Raw genomic sequence first — 22,377 nt, 5'->3', positions numbered from 1 at the left:
TGTAATCACATATACTGTATATGCTGCTAGTCTGAATATAATTAATCAACAACCCCCCCAATTTTTTTTTATTAAATAGATAGTTTTGTGTGCTACCGTGTCTATTGGTGTAGTAACCACATACACTGTATATGCTGCTAGTCTGAATATAATCAAGTAAATCAAGGCAAAAAAAAATAAATATTAAAAACGTGTAATATAGGGAAACAGATTTGGGCCTAACTTCATTATCATTCCCAGATACTTTTGTGTGCTACCCTGTGTATTGGTGTAGTAATCACATATATACAGGGAGTGCAGAATTATTAGGCAAGTTGTATTTTTGAGGATTAATTTTATTATTGAACAACAACCATGTTCTCAATGAACCCAAAAAACTCATTAATATCTAAGCTGAATATTTTTGGAAGTAGTTTTTAGTTTGTTTTTATTTTTAGCTATTTTAGGGGAATATCTGTGTGTGCAGGTGACTATTACTGTGCATAATTATTAGGCAACTTAACAAAAAACAAATATATACCCATTTCAATTATTTATTTTTACCAGTGAAACCAATATAACATCTCAACATTCACAAATATACATTTCTGACATTCAAAAACAAAACAAAAACAAATCAGTGACCAATATAGCCACCTTTCTTTGCAAGGACACTCAAAAGCCTGCCATCCATGGATTCTGTCAGTGTTTTGATCTGTTCACCATCAACATTGCGTGCAGCAGCAACCACAGCCTCCCAGACACTGTTCAGAGAGGTGTACTGTTTTCCCTCCTTGTAAATCTCACATTTGATGATGGACCACAGGTTCTCAATGGGGTTCAGATCAGGTGAAAAAGGAGGCCATGTCATTAGATTTTCTTCTTTTATACCCTTCCTTGCCAGCCACGCTGTGGAGTACTTGGACGCGTGTGATGGAGCATTGTCCTGCATGAAAATCATGTTTTTCTTGAAGGATGCAGACTTCTTCCTGTACCACTGCTTGAAGAAGGTGTCTTCCAGAAACTGGCAGTAGGACTGGGAGTTGAGCTTGACTCCATCCTCAACCCGAAAAGGCCCCACAAGCTCATCTTTGATGATACCAGCCCAAACCAGTACTCCACCTCCACCTTGCTGGCGTCTGAGTCGGACTGGAGCTCTCTGCCCTTTACCAATCCAGCCACGGGCCCATCCATCTGGCCCATCAAGACTCACTCTCATTTCATCAGTCCATAAAACCTTAGAAAAATCAGTCTTGAGATATTTCTTGGCCCAGTCTTGACGTTTCAGCTTGTGTGTCTTGTTCAGTGGTGGTCATCTTTCAGCCTTTCTTACCTTGGCCATGTCTCTGAGTATTGCACACCTTGTGCTTTTGGGCACTCCAGTGATGTTGCAGCTCTGAAATATGGCCAAACTTGTGGCAAGTGGCATCTTGGCAGCTGCACGCTTGACTTTTCTCAGTTCATGGGCAGTTATTTTGCGCCTTGGTTTTTCCACACACTTCTTGCGACCCTGTTGACTATTTTGAATGAAACGCTTGATTGTTGGATGATCACGCTTCAGAAGCTTTGCAATTTTAAGAGTGCTGCATCCCTCTGCAAGATATCTCTCTATTTTTGACTTTTCTGAGCCTGTCAAGTCCTTCTTTTGACCCATTTTGCCAAAGGAAAGGAAGTTGCCTAATAATTATGCACACCTAATATAGGGTGTTGATGTCATTAGACCACACCCCTTCTCATTACAGAGATGCACATCACCTAATATGCTTAATTGGTAGTAGGCTTTCGAGCCTATACAGCTTGGAGTAAGACAACATGCATAAAGAGGATGATGTGGTCAAAATACTCATTTGCCTAATAATTCTGCACGCAGTGTATGCTGGGTTAGGCTACTTTCACACCTGCGTTCAGGTGTCCGCTCGTGCGCTCCGTTTGAAGGGGCTCACAAGCGGCCCCGAACGCAATCGTCCAGCCTTAATGCATTCTCAGTGGACGCGGATCCGCTGAGAATGCATCAGTCTGCCAGCGTTCAGCCTCCGCTCTGCTCAGCGAGCGGACACCTGAACGCTGCTTGCAGCGTTCGGGTGTCCGCCTGGACGTGCGGAGGCAAGCGGATCCATCCAGACTTACAATGTAAGTCAATGGGGACGGATCCGTTTGAAGATGACACAATATGGCTCAATCTTCAAACGGATCCGCCCCCATTGACTTTCAATGTAAAGTCTGGACGGATCCGTTCAGGCTACTTTCACACTTAGAATTTTTTCTAAGTTATAATGCAGACGGATCCGTTCTGAACGGATACAAACGTCTGCATTATAGGAGCGGATCCGTCTGATGAAACATCAGACGGACCCGCTCCGAACGCTAGTGTGAAAGTAGCCTTAATTACATTTAACATTCCCCGCAAATATTTAGAACATATGCAAGAGGTGATTGAGGCTTGATGCTCAATTTAAACTTAATACAGACAGGTGTATTGCTGCCACACCATTGGTATTGCTGAAGTATATTTATATATATTTATATATATATATATATATATATATAAGCCCCACAAAAAAAGAATGTCTGTAAAAATGGGGAAACAAAAGCAAAGTATTTGAGCATTTCCTTGCAGGTAGCTGTTTTTGAGGTGCCTCTGATAGCAGGCACAGCCACAGGTCTTGTCTCCTCTTTCCCTGTCTGTCAGCTGGCCTGCTTGTCCCTGTTGTACACAACACGCACAATTCTTCTTTGGAATCTTAGCCTTTCCCTTCATTCTCCCTTGTCAATACGCTTGATAGATTGATTTCTGACTGTCCCTGATGGATTTTTCACTGTCCCTGACTCCCTAAGATCGTTTTCCTGGCGGACACTAACACTAGTGTTGATCGAGCACCAAAGTGCTCGTGTGCTCGAGTAGAACACTTTGCGATGCTCGGGTGTTCTGCCGAGCACCTGAGCACAATGGAAGTCAATGGACGAACCCAAGGCACCCCCTTCTCTGAAGAGGGGAGGGTGTCGGCACTCTAGTTCGGCTTAGGAGTCTCTGCTCTGACTCCATATATAGCTATGTCCATATATGGAGTCAGTGCTTGGGGACACCCCAGTGTATTTAAATCTAATTTAGCCTGTATTTCAGAAAAGTTTCTGCTGGGATTCAAACTCACGACCTTCTGTATCAGAAGCAAGGCACTTAACCACTTAGCTATAATAGCTGCATAGCCAGTTACTTAAAAAAAAAAAAAAAAATTCTACTGAGACCTATACAGTAGAAGTCTCATCTAAAAAAAAATTTTGTGACTGGCTATGCAGCTAAAGTTCTGGGCTATGATGCAGGAGCTGTGAGTTCAAATCCGGTCACAAACTTTTTCAGAAATAGAGGCTAAACTTAATTTAAACATTTATATATATATATATATATATATATTTATATATATATACAAACCGGATTCCAAAAAATTTGGGACACTAAACAAATTGTGAATATAAACTGAATGCAATGATGTGGAGATGGCAAATGTCAATATTTTATTTGTAATAGAACGTAGATGACAGATCAAACGTTTAATCCGAGTAAATGTATCATTTTAAAGGAAAAAACATTGATTCAAAATTTCACGGTGTCAGCAAATCCCAAAAAAGTTGGGACAAGTAGCAATAAGAGGCTGGAAAAAGTAAATTTGAGCATAACGAAGAGCTGGAAGACCAATTAACACTAATTAGGTCAATTGGCAACATGATTGGGTATAAAAAGAGCTTCTCAGAGTGGCAGTGTCTCTCAGAAGCCAAGATAGGTAGAGGATCACCAATTCCCACAATGTTGCGCAGAAAGATAGTGGAGCAATATCAGAAAGGTGTTACCCAGCGAAAAATTGCAAAGACTTTGCATCTATCATCATCAACTGTGCATAACATCATCCGAAGATTCAGAGAATCTGGAACAATCTCTGTGCGTAAGGGTCAAGGCCGTAAAACCATACTGGATGCCCGTGATCTCCGGGCCCTTAAACGACACTGCACCACAAACAGGAATGCTACTGTAAAGGAAATCACAGAATGGGCTCAGGAATACTTCCAGAAACCATTGTCAGTGAACACAATACACCGTGCCATCCGCCGTTGCCAACTCTACAGTGCAAAGAAGAAGCCATTTCTAAGCAAGATCCACAAGCTCAGGCGTTTTCACTGGGCCAGGGATCATTTAAAATGGAGTGTGGCAAAATAGAAGACTGTTCTGTGGTCAGACGAGTCACGATTCGAAGTTCTTTTTGGAAATCTGGGACGCCATGTCATCCGGACCAAAGAGGACAAGGACAACCCAAGTTGTTATCAACGCTCAGTTCAGAAGCCTGCATCTCTGATGGTATGGGGTTGCATGAGTGCGTGTGGCATGGGCAGCTTGCATGTCTGGAAAGGCACCATCAATGCAGAAAAATATATTCAGGTTCTAGAACAACATATGCTCCCATCCAGACGTCATCTCTTTCAGGGAAGACCCTGCATTTTTCAACAAGATAATGCCAGACCACATTCTGCATACAATCACAACATCATGGCTGCGTAGGAGAAGGATCCGGGTACTGAAATGGCCAGTCTGCAGTCCAGATCTTTCACCTATAGAGAACATTTGGCACATCATAAAGAGGAAGGTGCAACAAAGAAGGCCCAAGACGATTGAACAGTTAGAGGTCTGTATTAGACAAGAATGGGAGAGCATTCCTATTTCTAAACTTGAGAAACTGGTCTCCTCGGTCCCCAGATGTCTGTTGAGTGTTGTAAGAAGAAGGGGAGATGCCACACAGTGGTGAAAATGGCCTTGTCCCAACTTTTTTGGGATTTGTTGACACCATAAAATTCTGATTCAAAATATTTTTCCCTTAAAATGGTACATTTTCTCAGTTTAAACTTTTGTTCTGTTATTTATGTTCTATTCTGAATAAAATATTAGAAGTTGGCACCTCCACATCATTGCATTCAGTTTTTATTCACGATTTGTATAGTGTCCCAACTTTTTTGGAAACCGGTTTGTATATATATACAGTACAGACCAAAAGTTTGGACACACCTTCTCATTCAAAGAGTTTTCTTTATTTTCGTGACTATGAAAATTGTAGATTCACACTGAAGGCATCAAAACTATGAATTAACACATGTGGAATTATATACATAACAAACAAGTGTGAAACAACTGAAAACATGTCATATTCTAGGTTCTTCAAAGTAGCCACCTTTTGCTTTGATTACTGCTTTGCACACTCTTGGCATTCTCTTGATGAGCTTCAAGAGGTAGTCCCCTGAAATGGTTTTCACTTCACAGGTGTGCCCTGTCAGGTTTAATAAGTGGGATTTCTTGCCTTATAAATGGGGTTGGGACCATCAGTGGCGTTGAGGAGAAGTCAGGTGGATACACAGCTGATAGTCCTACTGAATAGACTGTTAGAATTTGTATTATGGCAAGAAAATAGCAGCTAAGTAAAGAAAAACAAGTGGCCATCATTACTTTAAGAAATGAAGGTCAGTCAGTCAGCTGAAAAATTGGGAACACTTTGAAAGTAAGGGCTATTTGACCATGAAGTAGAGTGATGGGGTGCTGCGCCAGATGACCTGGCCTCCACAGTCACCGGACCTGAACCCAATCGAGATGGTTTGGGGTGAGCTGGACCGCAGAGTGAAGGCAAAAGGGCCAACAAGTGCTAAGCATCTCTGGGAACTCCTTCAAGACTGTTGGAAGACCATTTCAGGGGACTACCTCTTGAAGCTCATCAAGAGAATGCCAAGAGTGTGCAAAGCAGTGATCAAAGCAAAAGGTGGCTACTTTGAAGAACCTAGAATATGACATATTTTCAGTTGTTTCACACTTGTTTGTTATGTATATAATTCCACATGTGTTAATTCATAGTTTTGATGCCTTCATAGTCATGAAAATAAAGAAAACTCTTTGAATGAGAAGGTGTGTCCAAACTTTTGGTCTGTACTGTATATATATATATATATATAAGCTTTTAGCCATAAAAATATAAAATATTTAAATCAAATTTAACCTCTATTTCTGAAAAAGTTTGCCTCTAATGCAAAAGGTCGTAAGTTCGAATTCCGGCAGAAACTTTTCTGAAATACAGGCTAAATTAGATTTAATTACACTGGGGTGTCCCCAAGCTCTGACTCCATATATGGACATAGCTATATATGGAGTCAGAGCAGGGACTCGGTGGGGACATGGTGTTCAGCCGAACTCCGCGATGTGTCGAGCATAGCGATGCTCAAGCCGAACTGGTGTTCGGCCGAGCATACTCACTCAACACTAACTAACACACAACCACCCTCATTCACAGCCCTGCATAGAATGACGCTCTGCTCGTTCTGCTAGGGCACTTCCCTGCCTGCTGCAGCATTGATTGGCTCATCCAATCTCTCTGTCAGCCTGAGAGACAATCAGGGCAAGACATCCCCCCCAATTACTCTCAGGGTCATGCGAGAATGCTTTTTCTTTCTCCCTAGTGCTTTTTGCGCGCCAACATGTGTACTAAAATGGCTTTTAGTAGATTCATCTAAAACAAACCCGGAAAGATTCGAGTTCGTCTGCTGGCTAAAAAATAGAAAAGTTCGGACTGAAGTTTTTTTTTCTTTACAAATTTTGGCTGTTTTTTTAATTTCCCAAATAAAAACCTTTTTGCTATAGCTAAAACAGGTTTGAACCTAGCAAAAGAACAAAGAAGAACAAATTAATAAAGGAATGAAACACAGACCACATGTATGTAATAATCTATCCATAAAAATACACATAATACATCTTCTGAGAAATGAAATAATAGAAAATATGTTTGGACAGAGCACTCAGTGTAAAGAAACATTCCTGCCTGATTATTATCCTGTGGAAACTGGCTGTACCCTATGATGTCCCCCCCCCCATGTTTAGTTCTGTGGTCCAGATTGCATCACCTACTGTATAATGAGTAGTGTTGAGTGAAGTTTACAGAAATTCAATTAACTTTGTTACGAAGCGCATTTCTTTTTGTGTTTCGGGCGCAATGACGGGGAACAGTGATTGCACTCCCCTGGCATTGAATCCCTCAGATGCCGTGTTCATCTCTGATCGCGTCATCTGAGATTAAAAATGTGGGCTTTCAGTGGTTAATCAATTAAAAAAAAACTCAGTTAAAAAAAAAGAGGCAGCCGTGGCCATCTTGATTAAAAATCCTGCGCAAAATCTCAAGCGATGCATGATGACGTCATCACGCTGGCCAGCGTGGTGACATCATGCATTACCGCACATGAGATTATGCGCAGGATCTTCAATCAAGATGGCCGGGGCGGCCTCTTTGCGCTCAAATGGATGACACAAGTATGTTTTTTTCTTTTTAAACACCATTTAAAGGAAGCATAAGGAAATTCTGCTTCACGTGAATTGAATTTTCCCTGAAATTCGGATCAAGGTCCACTTTGGATACTTTGATTCGCTCAACCCTAGTAATGAGTGTGAAACCTATGGTCCGGGATGTTTCATTAGCTAAAAAGTTTTTTTTTAGTTAACATATTTTTTCCAAATGCTATTTCCTAAATAGTTCCTCAACTGGGAGGAACTTAGTTGTGATTTGACTGTCACCAGCTACTCGCTGACAAATAGTAACATGATATGACTGATGGAGCTATTACTGCTGTGGGAAAAAATGTATCTATGACACATTAACAGTCACAGGCTGCTACATAGTGAAAACCATGTCATAACAGTGATCATACTGTAGGGAGCACAAAGCCTTTACAGGAATCAGTCATCAATACTGATACTATTCAATAACGGAATTACATTTTACTTTAAAATAACACCATTTTATTCTCACATTATGGAAGAACAACTCGGGGATCCGCTGCACTCAAAGCTCTGGTGAGCTCTGGACAGTGCTTTACATCGTATAGTGGCAGTTCTTGGTATTGCAGCTCAGCTTCATTGACTTGAATGGGGATGAGCTGCAACTAGGCCATATGGCCAATATACAGTGATGTCACAGGCCTAGGAAGAGGCTGCGGACTTCAAGGCCTCTTCAGCTGATCAGCTGATCGGGGGGGGGGGTCCTGGGTGTCACAATCCTGTAGATTTGATACTGAAGACCTATCCTGAGGATGCATCATACATATATTTTCCAGGATAACCCCTTTAATAAAACTGTACAGCATGTGGACATTTTTGAGTATCAGTTTAGTACTTTGTGCATCTTTTTGTGTATTTTGTATTATAACCTCGAAATTCTTTGTGTTCACAATATCACTCTGTGTCTTATTTCCATATGATATGCTTTGTTTTTGTAGCATGTGGTCATGCATTTTTGAGTTTTACCCATAAAAAAAGCTTTTTTCGCAGTTTACCTAGTATATTTCTGGAGAAAAAAAATCATTCCAAGAGCATTCGTTTTACACAAGCATGACTAGTTTATTACAAGCAGAACACACAGATCAGAAAGACAAGACTTCAGTTACACAACATTCAGACACATGAGTAAGTCATTCTAGATTTATCAGACTTTACAATGATGCAAACCCGCCTTTGATTAGAATTGGATTTTTAAAAATCTAAATAGTGTCAACATTCAGTGTTGATTCATTTCCTAATATATCTTTATAGTTAGTGGCCAGAGCTTTGTTTGTCTGATACAAAGTGACAAATCCCCTACATATATTAAAAACACCACTAGATGGAGCGTAGCTTATTACATACCTTTATACATTGAACTACATAATAAGATTCACATGTCGGCAAATTGCGGATCCGCAAAACACTGACACTGGCCATGTGCACATGGCCGGCACTATAATAGAAAATGCGGACAAGAATAGGACATGTTCTATTTTTTTGCGGAGCACTGTGTTCTGGCCGCATCTTTTCTGGCCCCATTGAAAATGAATGGGTCCGCCCACGTTCCGCATAATTGCAGAACGGATTCGGACCATTCATACGGACATCTGAATGGAGCCTTAGAAAGTATTCAGTATGCTTCTAAGCTCCCTCTAGTGGAGACTGCAGGCAACCAGACAATTATGTTTTAAAGAAGACCTCTTACCAATGCTGATATGTCTGTTTTAGAAAATATTGGGGTCATTTATTATGCTGAAATGCGCCTATATTAGATGCCCGTCTCATTTACCAAGGACTTAAAGCGCAGGGATAGTCGTGTGGCTTGGGCACCTCTCTTGGAACTCAGTGGCTGCCATATAGTGGCTCAACCTCAACACACACTAGGGTCAATTTCGTAGGAAACCAATTTGCCTATTTTTGGAGTGTGGAGGAAACTCATGCAGACACTGAGGGGAGATCTAATTAATATGTATAAATATATCAGGGGTCAGTACAGAGATCTATCCCATCAGCTATTTATCCCCAGGACTGTGACTGTGACGAGGGGACATCCTCTGCGTCTGGAGGAAAGAAGGTTTGTACACAAACATAGAAAAGGATTCTTTACGGTAAGAGCAGTGAGACTATGGAACTCTCTGCCTGAGGAGGTGGTGATGGTGAGTACAATAAAGGAATTCAAGAGGGGCCTGGATGTATTTCTGGAGCGTAATAATATTACAGGCTATAGCTACTAGAGAGGGGTCGTTGATCCAGGGAGTTATTCTGATTGCATGATTGGAGTCGGGAAGGAATTTTTTATTCCCCTAAAGTGGAGAAAATTGGCTTCTACCTCACAGGGTTTTTGGCCTTCCTCTGGATCAACTTGCAGGATAACAGGCCGAACTGGATGGACAAATGTCTTTTTTCGGCCTTATGTATGTACTATGACACAGGGAGAGGATACAATCTCCATGCAGATGTTGTCCCTGATCGGTTTCAAACTCAGGACCTCAGTGCTAATCACTGAGCCATCAGGCAACCCCTATTGAGCCAACTTGCAGAGCATTTGGAACCCTATATCACAAAATCTATATTAAGCTAGGCAGGGCCGTTTCTAGGGGCGGGCGGGCCGGGCGGCCGCCCGGGGCGCTGTCAGAAGGGGGGCGCCGGCAGGGGCGCCCCCTTGTCGTTTCTCTGCCTGTTATTACTGTCGTGCCGTGCGCCCTGGCTCCCTCCTTCTGAGATATCGCCTGCCCTGTGACCTGCGCCCGAGTGCCGAGTCCTCTCACTCTTATCTACAGACAGTGTCCACAGCTCCGGTACGTGCGGGCGGCACTTATTGACATCATGCGCCTGCTCCTCCCACTAGGCGGCGCAGGCGCGTGACGTACAGTGAGTGAGTGAGCGCCGCACTGCCTGCCTGTTACCGCCCGCCCTAAGCCCTTGAGCAGTGCTGATGCTGAAAAGAAGCCTACTGTGAGGCGAGCCTGATAATTTTTTTACAATGGGGACACACTGTGGATGGTCTCGGGGGGGGGGGGGACATTAAGTTTAATAAGGATCACTATGGACATTATTTAGAATGGAGGCTGCTGTGGGTGTCATAACTCATTATAACTATAATGTCTGATAGGCCTAGTCCTGAGCTGAGTTATATCACCCTGCCCATGCCCTGTATAATAATGTACCCATCCCTGATACCCCTTAGTTATATTACCCCGCTGGGGTAATATAACTAAGGGGTATCAGGGTACATTATTATACAGGGCAGGGTAATATAACTCAGCTCAGGACTAGGCCTATCAGACATTATACAGTTATAATGACACCCACAGCAGCCTCCATACTAAATAATGTCCATAGTGATCCTTATTAAAAATAATGTCCCCCCACAGGCAGGCTTTGCGGGGGGCATGACGTACAGTAGTGAGGTGAGCACCGCCGCCCGCACTGCCAACCTGTTACCGCCCGCCCGGAGCAGTGCTGAGAAAGAAGCCTGCTGTGAGTGAGAGCCTGAGTCTGTGGGACAGTGGGTCACTGTGACCGTCCGTGCAATGTGGTTACACATTTTTTACAATGGGGAGACACTTATTTCATCGAGCAGTTTTGAGGGGGGGGGGGGAGTTTTTTGACAGGGGGGGGGGGTTTTTTTGACACTCGCCCTGAGAGAAATTTTACCTAGAAACTGCACTGAAGATAGGGAATGAATGAGCATAGGAATTTGAACCTAAACATAAAGTAACATGATGCCTCAAGGTAGACATGATGCTAAAAGTAAAAAAGATCAAAACTCTTGAATCCTGTAGCAGGAATACTGAGGAAAGATCTTTCAGCCATTTGTACTTTTATCATTTTTGCCAATGTAGAGCTTTTGCTTGACTGAAATTTCAAGCCTCAATGTAAAATGTTATATAATTAAATTACTTTATAAGGAGAAACCTAGAATTACCATCGCCATTACTGAGCAGATCAAATATTAGCAGCTTCTATGACAACAGTTCAAGTTTGCATATTATCAGCAAAGGAGCATCCATTATATTATACCCTATGGTTACACTCATTTCAATAAATCTAGTTAAGGCTACTTTCTCACTGGCGTTTTGGTTTCCGTTTGTGAGATCTGTTCAGGGCTCTCACAAGCGGTCCAAAACAGATCAGTTTTGCCCTAATGCATTCTGAATGGAAAAGGATCCGCTCAGAATGCATCAGTTTGCCTCCGATCAGTCTCCATTCCGCTCTGAAGGCGGACACCAAAACGGACACCAAAAAGCTGCTTGCATCGCTTTGGTGTCCGTCTGACGAAACTGAGCCAAACGGATCCGTCCTGGCACACAATGTAAGTCAACGGGGACGGATCCGTTTTCTATAACACAATCTGGCACAATAGAAAACGGATCTGTCCTCCATTGACTTTCAATGGTGTTCAAGACGGATCTATTTTGGCTATGTTAAAGATAATACAAACGGATCCGTTCTGAACGGATGCAGACGGTTGTATTATCTGAACAGATCCATCTGTGCAGATCCATGACGGATCCGCACCAAACGCGACTGTGAAAGTAGCCTAATACTCCTTAAAGGCGACCTGGTCTTATTGGGTTATAACTTATCAGTTAGACATTACAAAAAGAATTGTAGCACAGCTCTCGTGGATATTATTTTACTGGTATAAAACATTCAGAGTCACAGGAGTTGTCCATTTAGTTCAATCTTATATCTGCTCAGATATTTCTGGTCAATGTTCTTCAAAGCTATGAAAAGCTAACTACAGAATGAAAAGCATACTCCTATTTCTATTAACAGTTATGGCCGTGTCCTGAATTGTATTTCCCGGCTGACAAACTTCCTGTGCTGAATCCACTCTTGTGATGATGTACATTGCTGCCATGGCCTCCACTGGTGGAATGCAGAACGGCTTAAGAAAAGGAAACAGAAAATTAGCACAAATCTATCTATCTATCTCCCAGAGATCATCTGAAGCTTTAACTCTGATAAGATTGAGCCTCCCTGGGTGGGACTAGGTCATAAACTGGAGGAGCTGAAGTTCCTTCTGGTCTGTCATTTAATGTGTCTGTGGCAGTCAAGGCACACCAGACACTAGAGAGTTAGCAGTGAGGATGATCCATGGTTTGAGCTGCTCCTGCTAAGAGAGGTAGAGACAGTAAGATCTAAAGGCTGGTTAAAGACTGCCAGCTATCCCATGGACCTGCTCTAGACTGCTGCTGCCTGATGGGCCACTTCAGTGAGCACTTTCCCTTGCTGAGAAGACCCACGTGGTTGCAGACAACTTCCAGCCTGGATACTGTAATACAGTAGGCTCAAACCTGATACTCTGGAGGAATTAGTGCACAGAGATTGAAACCCTGTGAGACCACTATTCCCTGCAACCATCCACTGAGTACTGTGAGAAGTAGTCTTGACAAGTGTATCGTGGGATGGACTGTAGCCTGAGCCACTGTCCTGTAGCTAGTGATGAATGGAGTATAGGGACTGCCCTGCTCAGTGGCAACCTCACATGGAGTCTACAGACCGTCCTGCTATGAGGATGGCCAGACATTTAGCTTTAGGCTGGACAGTCCAGTTTCCTGGCTCCCTCTCCTCCATTTGGTGCAAGGCCTGGATGGAAGCTTGGGTGTCCTCCTTTTCTGTGGCTCCATGCTCAGACATAAACATTGCACTGTCTGAGCCTGTGCTACAACTACAAATTGACTCACTGGGGCTTCTCTCACCCCAAGTCACTTACTAGAGCCAGCCGACATGTCACTCTTTGACTGACTGAAGGTGAGAGAAGCACTCAAGGCCAGTCGGCAGCTCAATTTACGTTCTCCCCCTTTTAAATTTTTTTTAATTTCCCGCCACCAATACTGTGATAGAGGGAGTGGCTTAGCAGATTTGGGGACATGTCTTAGTGGAGTTAGGGGCTTGGTCTCGTGTCCTCCATTTTTAGTTTAAGCAAGGGGCCAGCCTACCAGCTATCTGTGGCATCTGCCTTTGGAGTATGAGTCACTGTGCCATTCTCGAGTAGGGTAGAAGTCATAGGCCACAACCATAACTTTCTGATGCTTTCAATTCACACACTTTATGTAATGCCGATATTTAGCAAATACAGTTGGCTAGGAGACCCTGTAAATCAGCATGTGGTTAGTATCAGTTACCTACTAATTTTTTTTCTTATATTGAGTTGTTATATTGGGGGATTCAGGATGAGGAAGTAGTCGTCCACTGAGTTACGATCACAAATTATAATACAAAGGTCAATCTGAAACACATGAATATTGTACAAAAAGTATACAAGACACTTTATACTTACAAATGCTAACAGAGCCACTTCCTTCTCCGGTTAACCTGTAAGATATGGAATGTGTCATATTAAAAAGAATATCTACAAACACACACCCTTGAACTATTATTTCTATTATTTATTTCTTGTTGCTTATATAGAACCATCATATTCTGCTGCGCTCTACATGCCACTCAGTAGTCAATGTAGCCAGACAGCCTCATTATCTAAAGGCAACTAATCTAGTGGCATTTTTTTGAGAACAGGAGGATTTGGAATCATGTAGAGAATGTGCAAACTTTGGTCACATGCAACCTCAGGACTCCACTGCTGTCTCAAAATAAATATATATATATATATATATTTTTTTTTTACAGCTACCCATATGAAAATTTCTATATCTTTTGATATATTGGGTTATTGGGATTTAATGTATTGCAACAGGAGGGAAATGTGTAGGTTATAAGTCCCTACAAAATTGAATTTAAAGGGAAACGTGTATTTTTTTGGTTAGTATCCTACAGTATTTGGTTTCTCGATTCTGCTTCGAATCTAACACAAAAGATTTAACAACCCTGATGTTATTCCTACCTGCATTCCTCTCCTTCTAGCAATTTCCTGTAGGTGGCTATCTCGATATCCAGAGCTAGTTTGACATTCATCAGCTCCTGGTATTCTCGCAGTTGGCGAGCCATGTCTTGCTTGGCCTTCTGTAGAGCTTCTTCTAGCTCAGTCAGTTTGTTCTTGGCATCTCTGACAGCCATTTCTCCACGCTCTTCAGCCTCTGTAATGGCGGCTTCCAGTTTTACTCTCTAGGATAAATAACAGTAACCGAATAATAGATTTTTAACCTGGGGTATATACAGATCTCATAGGGCTCTATAGCAAAACTTATTATCAGCCCCTGTTTCCCTGCCCAATCAAGTTTTCCCAGTGAGTTAAACACTCCCCGGTAACACAGAAGCAAATCACAACTCCCCCGATTTCTGATGAATTTAATTATTTTATTACACGGAAGAAGTTTTAATGAAAATAAAATTTGTAATAAAAAAAGTCATCACCTCACCCACGTTACCTGACTTCTATGCCAGAAAAATACATATTTCATAAATATGTTGCTGAAGAACATCATATTTGTCAATGCATTTATATCACTCAACTGGCATTGATAAATATACCCATACAGCTGTATTATAAAACTGTGTGCCTGAAGCCACCACTATGGGGAGCTGTTCAGTGGATAGGAATTTATACAGTTTCCATTGTCTGCAAAGAAGGCTATTTGCACTGAGCTCCCCCAAGTGGTGGCTTCATGAAAATGCAGTATTATAGAAGGAGATGAGCGCTGGAGCAGTTGCATAGCCTGCCTCCATGGATGATATGCTACTTTTTACAACTACATAAAAGGACATTTATGAATAAGTGCTCATATTACCTGCTCTTTCACACTCTCAATCTCTGCTTTAAGTCTTTGAATAAAGCGATTGAGTTCAGCAATTTCATGCTTAGTGTTGCGCAGATCGTCGCCATGTCTGCCGGCAGTTATACGCAGTTCCTCGTACTACAAAGGAGAAATATATCCTGTTAGTATGTCTGTGAACACCTGTTATGATATATCCTGCTCTATTGATGTATAAATGAGTTGCACACCGTTTGCGGATGCGGACCCATTCAATTGAAAGGGTCCGTGATCCGCAAGATACGTTCCGCACCGCAAAAAATAGAACATATTCTGTTTTTTTTGCAGTGTGGAGGCACGGACCTAAATCCCATTAAAATTCTTCGTAGTGCTTCTGTGGGCTTCCAATCCTTGCCTCCGCTCGTTACGTTCCTCATGGGATCCATCAATGTTTGTCCCCAGTGGGTGAAAATCTATCCTGTGCGTGTGACAATCACAGTTTTGTAGCTTGTTACACTTGAATGGGACTGAGCTGCACCTAAGCCAGGTGACCAATGAACATAATATCAATGGCCTAGGAAGTGCATGAAGCCATTGGCGGGGGAATTAGACCTTTGCTAATCTGATACTGATTACCTATCCTGATAATAGGCCATGAATATCAAAAACTCGGACTACCCCGTTAAAAACTACAACTCACCCACAAAAAACAAGCCTTCACACAACTCTGTAGGAAGAGCTATTAAAAAATGTTATGGCTGCCAGAATATGACCACACAATTTTTTTTAAAGCACAAAAAAAGTGTATGTTTGGTGTTGCTGTAATCACACTAACTCGCAGATTAAAGATACTGTAGCATGTCAATTCTAACATGCAGTGAAATTCATAAAAACAAAACCCCAAAAATAATGGAGCAATTGCATTTTGTGTTCAATTCCCACCCACAAACAATTTTTTCTTATTTTCCAATGTGTGACTTTACCAATGCATGGTAAATTGGGTAACTTAAATGATGCTATTAAAAAATGTAAGCCCTCATATGGCTATATATCGGAGAAAAGTAAAAAAAAAAGTTATGATAATTTAAGGTAGAGAGGAAAAAAAAGGAAAATGTATGTGGCGCTACTGGGTGTTAAAATATCTGATGGAGTGCAGAGGTTGCAGTCACACCTAGGCAATAAAGTGTAAAGAAGGCTCAATAAATGTATCTGTCTATATGAAGACTATTTGATACAGGTGGGGGCCCTGTTACCGATTTTGCTTGGGGGCCTAGGAGCTTATAGCTATAAATTTTCTGTATTACAATGGAGAGTCTAAGCACATTGATGGTGGGATTTTCTTCCTAAATCGTCATTTTGTGAGACGAAAATGGGGGTGAAGCCTTAGGGGAAGCCAGCATTACATGGATTTGTTGTGAGAATGTGGGGGGGGGGGCATTGAAGGAGTAAATTTTAAGATGTGGGGATTTGGAGGAGGTGGAAAATAGGGGCTTGAAAGAGGCATAGAAGGAAACATCAGGCGAAATTTTAAGAGAAGCAATCTGAAGCCCGGCCCCCCACCCGCCGCTCACCCTCCCTAGTGCTTTAATTTTTGGGATGGTTGGTCGGGTCGGTGACGGTACTGTGTTTGGGATGTTTTTTTTGTTGCAGCAGTTGTAGCGGCTGGGGTTCTTTAAAGTTAATGGAGTGGCAGGTTGAGATTGATGGGAGGGCCCCATGGTTGAGGCTGGAATCCAATGGTTGATGAAATTTTTAGCTGGGCCTGTGTTCAGGCTCAGTGGATCTTTACAAGGGTTACAATCTATTTGGACAATAAGTGGAGCACAAAATAATGTACCCTCTTAGCTGGCGCTCATCAGCTGGAGGTAAGGTGGAGTGCTAGCAATAGTGTTAACAGGAACGTTGGGCCTTCGAGAACCTCCCTCATCGTTATATGTTTGCATATACAGTAGGTAATATTATTTTCATGTCTTATGGGTTAATTGGTATGGTAGTTGGTTGGGTTTTTGATATATATTTTAGATGTATCTATTTTGTTAATAATATTAATTTTGTGGCCAATGGAATCCAACCTAGTGTCTGTGCCTTATTTGGGGAAAGGGGTTAGTAAAGTATTGAGGTTAGGGTATGAACCAGTAACCAATACCAATATCATGTTTGAAGCTATTTTATTTGAAGACTTCAAAAATGTTGTAGACTCACCCTGGTTTGATACAGTGACTCAGCTTCTGCTCTGCTCTTGTTGGCAATCTCCTCATACTGAGCCTTTACCTCGGCAATGATGCTGTTCAGATCCAGGTCTCGGCTGTTGTCCATGGAGACAATGACTGATGTGTCTGTGATCTGAGACTGAAGCTGAGCAATTTCCTTAAGAACACAGAAGACAATACAGTCCTTAGACTTTAATCATGTTATATACTATCATACAGTGCATTGCATATCTGTCTATGCTCAGGAATCTTCATACAGGCATGAACTTGGGGCATGTTGTTACGAGCCATCTGGAGTGCCAGTGGTGAGGATTGCCGAAGGAGGAGGCAATGATCGCATTATTTTCCTGGGACCCGGCCCCTCCTTTTGCAAGTCTCTCTCAAGACCCCTGAACTCTCTTCCCTGGCTCATGTGAGGAGACGTGGCCAAGACCGACTGAATGGCACAGTGAGTGAGAGGCAAGACACTGCCTGCCTGACCCGACTTATCATAAAAGATGAGTAGAGCTTCTGATAAACATACTGAGTAGAGATGAACAAATTATCACCTGCAGTGAGAGTTCTTCACCTGCAAGGGACTGTACCTGCTCCTGAAGAAGCTCCACTCTGTTGCTTGATTGACAGGGACAGACATCTCAAATGTTCTTGAGAACTTCATGCCTGCAAGTACTGTAGCAGAGCATGTGCAGAGGCTTTGACTCCGCTTCCAGAGCAACGAATATTCATGCATCTCTATCCAGAAGTGTAGCGGTCAATGCCCATTTGCTGCTCCACGCTGCTTACAATGTTATTTGTCAGGCACTAGTGCCAGAAACAGTCAATGGAGCCTAGTGGTGTTCCAGCATCAATTCCTGAACAGTTTAGCGCTAGTTTCACTAGTTTCACACTTATACATCACTTACTGTATCCTTGAAAAAGACATAACAATGCTGAACGTTGCCATCATTTTTAACAATTGTAGGTTTATGGTGAATAATAGCTACAATGACTACACCACAGGGACTATATGCAGCCTTCAAGTATTTCTGTACCTAGAGCATAGGAGCTGTAAATGACATACCGCATCAAACAGGGTTCTCAGGAAGTTGACCTCATCTGTTAGTGAATCAGTCTTGCCTTGTAGTTCTGCTTTATTCATAAAGGCTGCATCAACATCCTAAGAGAGAAGTAATAGTAAATGTGATCATAGACTGGTAATTATGCAATGTACCATGTCCTAATAACTAGCAGGTATGGACTATTGGTAAAATGCTGAAGACCGAGAAGTCATATGATCCTCAAGTATTAACTGATGCCTTCAATGAAAAAGTAGAACTAATGTTAGGCGTATCCTCCAGCAGTCCGAGTACCCGTAGGTTTCTGTCTCCATTTACAGCAGAAAACCGGCATAAATGAAGATTATTGTGCTGGGCCCACTGGTCTCATCCCCTCACTGCACTCACCTTTTCGGAAGGTGGCGAGAGTAGTCTACAATAGTCACTTGTAGCATTATTTTGTTGCAGCAGTGTTTGAAAAGTCATAAATGCAGGGGGAGGGGGCGAATTTATCAAAACTGGTGTAAGGTAGAACTGGCTTAGCTGCTCATAGCAACCAATCAGATTCCACCTTTCATTCAGGAGCTCTGAAAAGTGAAAGGTGGAATCTGATTGGTTGCTATGGGCAACTAAGCCCGTTTTTCTTTATACCAGTTTTGATTAATCTCCACCAGTGTGTTTTTAATGCCAGATAAATCCCCCCGCCATATAGTCACTCACAATGCTGCTTTTAAGAGTAAGATAGATAGATAGATAGATAGATAGATAGATAGATAGATAGATAGATAGATAGATAGAAAGATAATAGACAGATAGGGATTTTCTTTTCCTTTTTCCTTTTATTTTTAGCTCGCCTAGGATGTTTGGACATGTTATCCTTAAATATCCCATAGACTGCAAACAAATAGCATTGGCAGTACCACTATGTTCCGCTGAAGCACTTGGGCAAGCACTGCGGTCTCTTCATTACCAGGCATAGTGCTGTACCTTCTGTTCTGGCTGTGTTATACTACAGGTGGATGTCCCGTTCACATAAATAGAGAATGTGCTACATCCTCATCAAATAGCTAAGAGTAGGTCATTAATATAAAAATTCCAGACAACCCCTTTAAATGTTCTTTGTCCTGGATTACTTTTGTTTTAACACATATGCTCCTGTGATTGGTCACATAATGTACATATTTTTTATTTTTATTTTTCAATTTAGACTTGTAAAAATAAAAAATACCTTGTAAACAAATTACTCTCTTCCTCTCTTCTCACTTCCTGTTTCTGTATCCAACCAAACCTATTATGCACTTCACCTCTCTCTACCACAGCTCCAACACTGCCCCTAACAGTGCCCAGCTACTTTATAGCTCCTCCCACATAGACACATAGACACTCCCATTACACTGCCCCTGTTGACACGCCCACGGACATAACATCACAGGAAATACGAAAGATGGACATGTGACCACAGCCCAGAACAGAAGATAGCATCAAAAATGGTATAAGAAATACACCCAAAGTATACAAAATTACAGCTAATGATTAAGTTTTTTTTTCTATGGATTTGAAAGCTATAACTTTTTGATATCACTCACTCTCTTAATGTTCACAAATTCATTTTCTGCAGCAGTGCGTCTGTTTAGCTCCTCTTCATATCTGTTAAAGCACAATATAAATTCATTAAACTTACAGGCCAGCCTAAAGTTTTATAGGTTTGAACTGCTTTTTAAAACAAGTCTCCTAAATGACTCATATCTCAATACCCCTCATCATATGTTGTACACATGTGGAAGTCTAGGGGGATATTGAACACCACAGCCAATTTTATTTATATTTTCTTTTTTTCTCACTACTAGTGTACTGTTGAGCGAGCATGCTCAGCCAAACACCAGCTCAGCTCGAGTCAGTGTATTTAAATCTAATTTAGCCTCTATTTCTATGCAGAAGATTGCTGTACAGTGGGGGACTCCCTCGGTGTGAGTCAGCGGCTTAAGAGTCCCTGCTCTGACTCCATATATAGCTATCTCCATATATGGAGTCAGTGCTTGGGGACACCCAGTGTATTTAAAACCAATTTAGTCTGTATTTCAGAAAAGTTTCTGCCAGGATTTGAACTCACGACCTTTAGCATCAGAGGAAAGCATCTTAACCACTGGGCTATACAACTCAAAGACAACCTGCACTGGAAAAACCTTATAGTAGTTTCTGTATCAGTAAGTATTACAATACTGACTAGTGATGAGTTGCAGGGGCAATATTTGAATTCGCGATATTTTGCGAATATTTGGTAGAATATTCGTCATATATTTGCAAATTCACGAATTTGAGATTATGTTCTTGATTGCGAAAAATCGGCAATGTAATATTCGCGTAATGCGTGCAAAATACAGGCGTGGGTCAGTATAGATACATTTTTCAAGCTGCTAGAAGTTTCCTGAGACTGGAGAAAATGGTTGGCACGGCAGAACATTACAATAGCTTTATATGCAGATAGAGTGCTCCTTTATATTTGTGATTGCGAAATCGGCACTAATGATGTGAATATTTTGGCGCAATACATGCAACTTCACATTTTAACAGCTCTGACTACTTATTAGTGATTGGTGCACTAAGTAATGTTGAAACTTGAGACATCACAGCACTATGTATGTATGTATGTAGCATACATACAGCACTATGTACAGTGCTGCCCATAATTATTCATACCCCTGGCAAATTTTGACTTAGTTACTTTTATTTAACCAGCAAGTAATTTTTTGACGGTAAATTACATATGTGTCTCCCAAAAGATAATAAAACGATGTACAAGAGGCATTAATGTGTAAAAAAAGCATTTCTCAGCTTTTATTTACATTTGAGAAAAAAAATACAAGATGTTCCACACTGTGGAAAATTTCAGAGGACGTGGTCGGAAGCCAAAAGTGACACCTGTGTTGGCTAGAAGGATAGTTAGAGAGGTGAAAAAGAATCCAAGGATCACCACCAAGGCCATCCTGGTGAATCTGGGCTCTGCTGGTGGCAATGTCTCAAGGCAGACAATCCAACGGACACTGCACAATGCAGACCAAGGAGGACGCCACTTCTCCAGATAAGGCACACAAAAGCTCACTTGGCCTTTGCAAAAGCTTATCTGGACAAAGAAGAAGACTTCTGGTCATGTTATGGTCAGATGAAACAAAAATTTAATTGTTTGGTAACAATGATATTTCCTTCATTTGGCTTAAAAAAGGAGAAGCCTTCAACCCAAAGAACACCATCCCCACTGTCAAACATGGTGGTGGGAACCTAATGCTTTGGGGGTGTTTTTCAGCCAATGGACCAGGGAAACTAATCACAGCAAACGGCACCATGAAAAAAGAGCAATACATGAGGATTCTCAACGACAACATCAGGCAGTCTGCAGAGAAACTTGGCCTTGGGCACCAGTGGACATTTCAGCATGACAATGACCCAAAGCACACAGCAAAAGCGGTGAAGACAACAACATTAACATTTTGGAGTGGCCCAGCCAGAGTCCAGACTTGAATCCAATTGAGAATCTGTGGAGGGAGCTAAAAATCAGGGTGATGGTAAGAAGACCCTCCAACCTGAAAGATTTGGAGCTCATTGCTAAAAATAAATGGGCATAAATACCCGTGGAGACATGCAAAAAGCTAGTCTGCCAATAAAGGCTTTTTTATTGATTATTGAGAAGGGTATGAATAATTTTGGACTTTTTGCTCAAATATAAATAAAAGCTGAGAAATGTTTTTTTTTTCCACAATAATGCCTCTTGTACATCGTCTTATTATGTTTTGGGAGACACCTATGTCATTTCCCATCAAAAAATTACTTGCTGGTTGAATAAAAGTAACTTTAAGTCAAAATTTGCCAGGGGTATGAATAATTATGGGCAGCACTGTATGTAGCATGTATGTATGGACAGCTACACTATATCACTATCTAACCTACACTGACTATCTCCCAATATCTATCTGTATTATATATATAAGCTAATTAACTAACTAACTATCCAATGTAATGACACAGGGAAGCAGAGAGCACAGCAATAACACCGCTGTCTCTCTCAGATCTGCAAAATACTGCATACAATGGCTGCTGGGGAGGTTCTTATATACTAAAGGGGTAGGCAACTTTCCTATTGGTTGCTAGGGATGTTGCTAAGCTCAGACTAA

At 41.6% G+C, this 22,377-nt stretch overlaps 1 protein-coding gene across 1 annotated transcript in view; it reads right to left on the bottom strand.

Annotated features, from left to right (window-relative positions):
* The window catches only part of LOC120993959 (keratin, type II cytoskeletal cochleal-like), a 29,938-nt gene that overhangs the window by 2,861 nt on the left and 4,700 nt on the right, over window positions 1-22,377 (bottom strand). The window contains exons 3-10 of the mRNA XM_040422420.1: window positions 19,798-19,858; window positions 18,238-18,333; window positions 17,170-17,334; window positions 15,004-15,129; window positions 14,160-14,380; window positions 13,599-13,633; window positions 12,132-12,203; window positions 11,976-12,039 (exon numbers count right to left, since the gene is read on the bottom strand). Of these exons, the coding sequence (XP_040278354.1) occupies window positions 11,976-12,039; window positions 12,132-12,203; window positions 13,599-13,633; window positions 14,160-14,380; window positions 15,004-15,129; window positions 17,170-17,334; window positions 18,238-18,333; window positions 19,798-19,858 (840 nt within the window). The remainder of the gene's footprint in view (window positions 1-11,975; window positions 12,040-12,131; window positions 12,204-13,598; window positions 13,634-14,159; window positions 14,381-15,003; window positions 15,130-17,169; window positions 17,335-18,237; window positions 18,334-19,797; window positions 19,859-22,377) is intronic.

Source organism: Bufo bufo, chromosome 3 (genome assembly GCF_905171765.1).
Source record: "Bufo bufo chromosome 3, aBufBuf1.1, whole genome shotgun sequence".
In the NCBI taxonomy this organism is placed as follows: Eukaryota; Metazoa; Chordata; class Amphibia; order Anura; family Bufonidae; genus Bufo; species Bufo bufo.
Note: the sequence above shows the minus strand (reverse complement) of the source record. Positions and strands in the feature narration are given on the sequence as shown.